Consider the following 1518-nt stretch of genomic DNA (forward strand, 5'->3'; position numbering starts at 1 on the left):
CTTCCGCTTGCTTATGCCCCGGGCCTGTAAGATGGCAGGAGCCCTTGCGAGAATCACCGCCAACATTGGCGGTCCTGGCGAGCGGCGTAGGAGGATGTACGCCACAGTCGTGATGTCTGTGGTGTTGTACGGGGCCCCAATTTGGGCACAGACGGTAGCGAGAAACCGGGATATTATAGGAAGCGTGCGTAAGCTGCAGCGGCAGCTTGCCTTAAGAACAATTAGGGGCTACCGGACCATCTCGCACGACGCGGCGGCCATCCTCTCGGGAATGGTCCCATTTGACCTTGCGGCGGACCGAATCAGGCGGTCGTACATCCGAAGGCGGGATATCCTCGCCCGGGACGGCGCGGTTACCCAGCAGGTAGGGGGAATGCTGCTGGAGGTCGAGCGACGTCGCTCGATCGGGCGGTGGCAGAGGCGGCTGAACGAACTGCCTCCGAGCGGACCGGGCTCAATTGTGCGAAGCGCCATCGGGGGGGATCTGGAGGTGTGGGTCGGGAGGGCGCATGGTGCCCTCACATACCGCACCACTCAGATTTTGACGGGGCACGGGGTGTTCGAGTCCTATCTCTACAGGATAGCATGAAGGGACACCCCGATCTGCCTTTTTTGTAGGGCGACGAGCGACACGGCGGCGCACACCCTTCTGTTCTGTCCGGCCTGGGCGGAGCAGAGGGGGGGGGCTGCTGGCGGTCGTGGGAGTGGATAGAACACTCCGAGCGGTGGTGAGGGCTGCCATGCGCTCTCCCGAGGCATGGCACGTCTTCGCAGAGTTCTGTGAAATCGTGATGCGGAGAAAGGAGGAAGATGAGCGCGCTCGAGAGCGGGGAATTGTCCCGCGAGCGGGGGTGCTGGCCCTACCTCCTAACGAGGAGGACTCCGACACTGGTTAGGACCGGTGATGTCGGAGTAAAAGGTTAGGTTATGTATGCGTATGTATATGGTATTGTGTATATAGTATATAGTATCATGTATTGTAAATAGCGGTAATAGTTTTATAAGCGAAGTTTTATTAGATAAGCGTGGACCCGTATATAGCGGTAGCGAGCCTAGGTTAGCTCGATAGGTTGGGGGGCATTCCGATGAGATACTAGAGTGCGGTTCCGGAATGCCTTCCTTGCCTGTGCGGTAGTACGTATAGGGGGGAGTTTTTAGTCGGTAGGCGGTTGTCTCGGTGCGTCCCTGGGGTACATGGTACCCCAGGGATCACGAGATGGCTGAATCCGGCACTCCCGGCGGTACGGGCCGTCGGGGGTCTTCCCCTTCCCGATGGGTGTCCCGAAAGGGTCCCCCTCGGGAAGAAGTTTACGAAGATTTTCTCCTCCTACGTAAAACAAAAAAAAAAGTTACATTAAAGATTTATACGAAAAATTATGTGAGTTATACATTCAGAGAAGAATGTATTAAGTTTTAATTATTTGAATAGTACTAATACGACATTTATTTACGGAAAATAAATATTTGCTAAATAAAAAATAATAGTCTAATCAAATTAACGATTTTCGTAAAAAAAAT

At 53.9% G+C, this 1518-nt stretch overlaps 1 protein-coding gene across 1 annotated transcript; it reads left to right on the forward strand.

Annotated features, from left to right (window-relative positions):
* The first annotated feature begins 31 nt into the window (after positions 1-31).
* Positions 32-589, forward strand: LOC108762041 (uncharacterized). Its single transcript, XM_018508844.1, has one exon. The coding sequence runs from the start codon at positions 32-34 to the stop codon at positions 587-589; it is 558 nt and encodes a 185-aa protein (XP_018364346.1).
* The last annotated feature ends 929 nt before the right edge of the window (positions 590-1518 follow it).

This window comes from Trachymyrmex cornetzi, unplaced genomic scaffold (assembly GCF_001594075.2).
Source record: "Trachymyrmex cornetzi isolate Tcor2-1 unplaced genomic scaffold, Tcor1.1 scaffold2722, whole genome shotgun sequence".
NCBI lineage: Eukaryota > Metazoa > Arthropoda > Insecta > Hymenoptera > Formicidae > Trachymyrmex > Trachymyrmex cornetzi.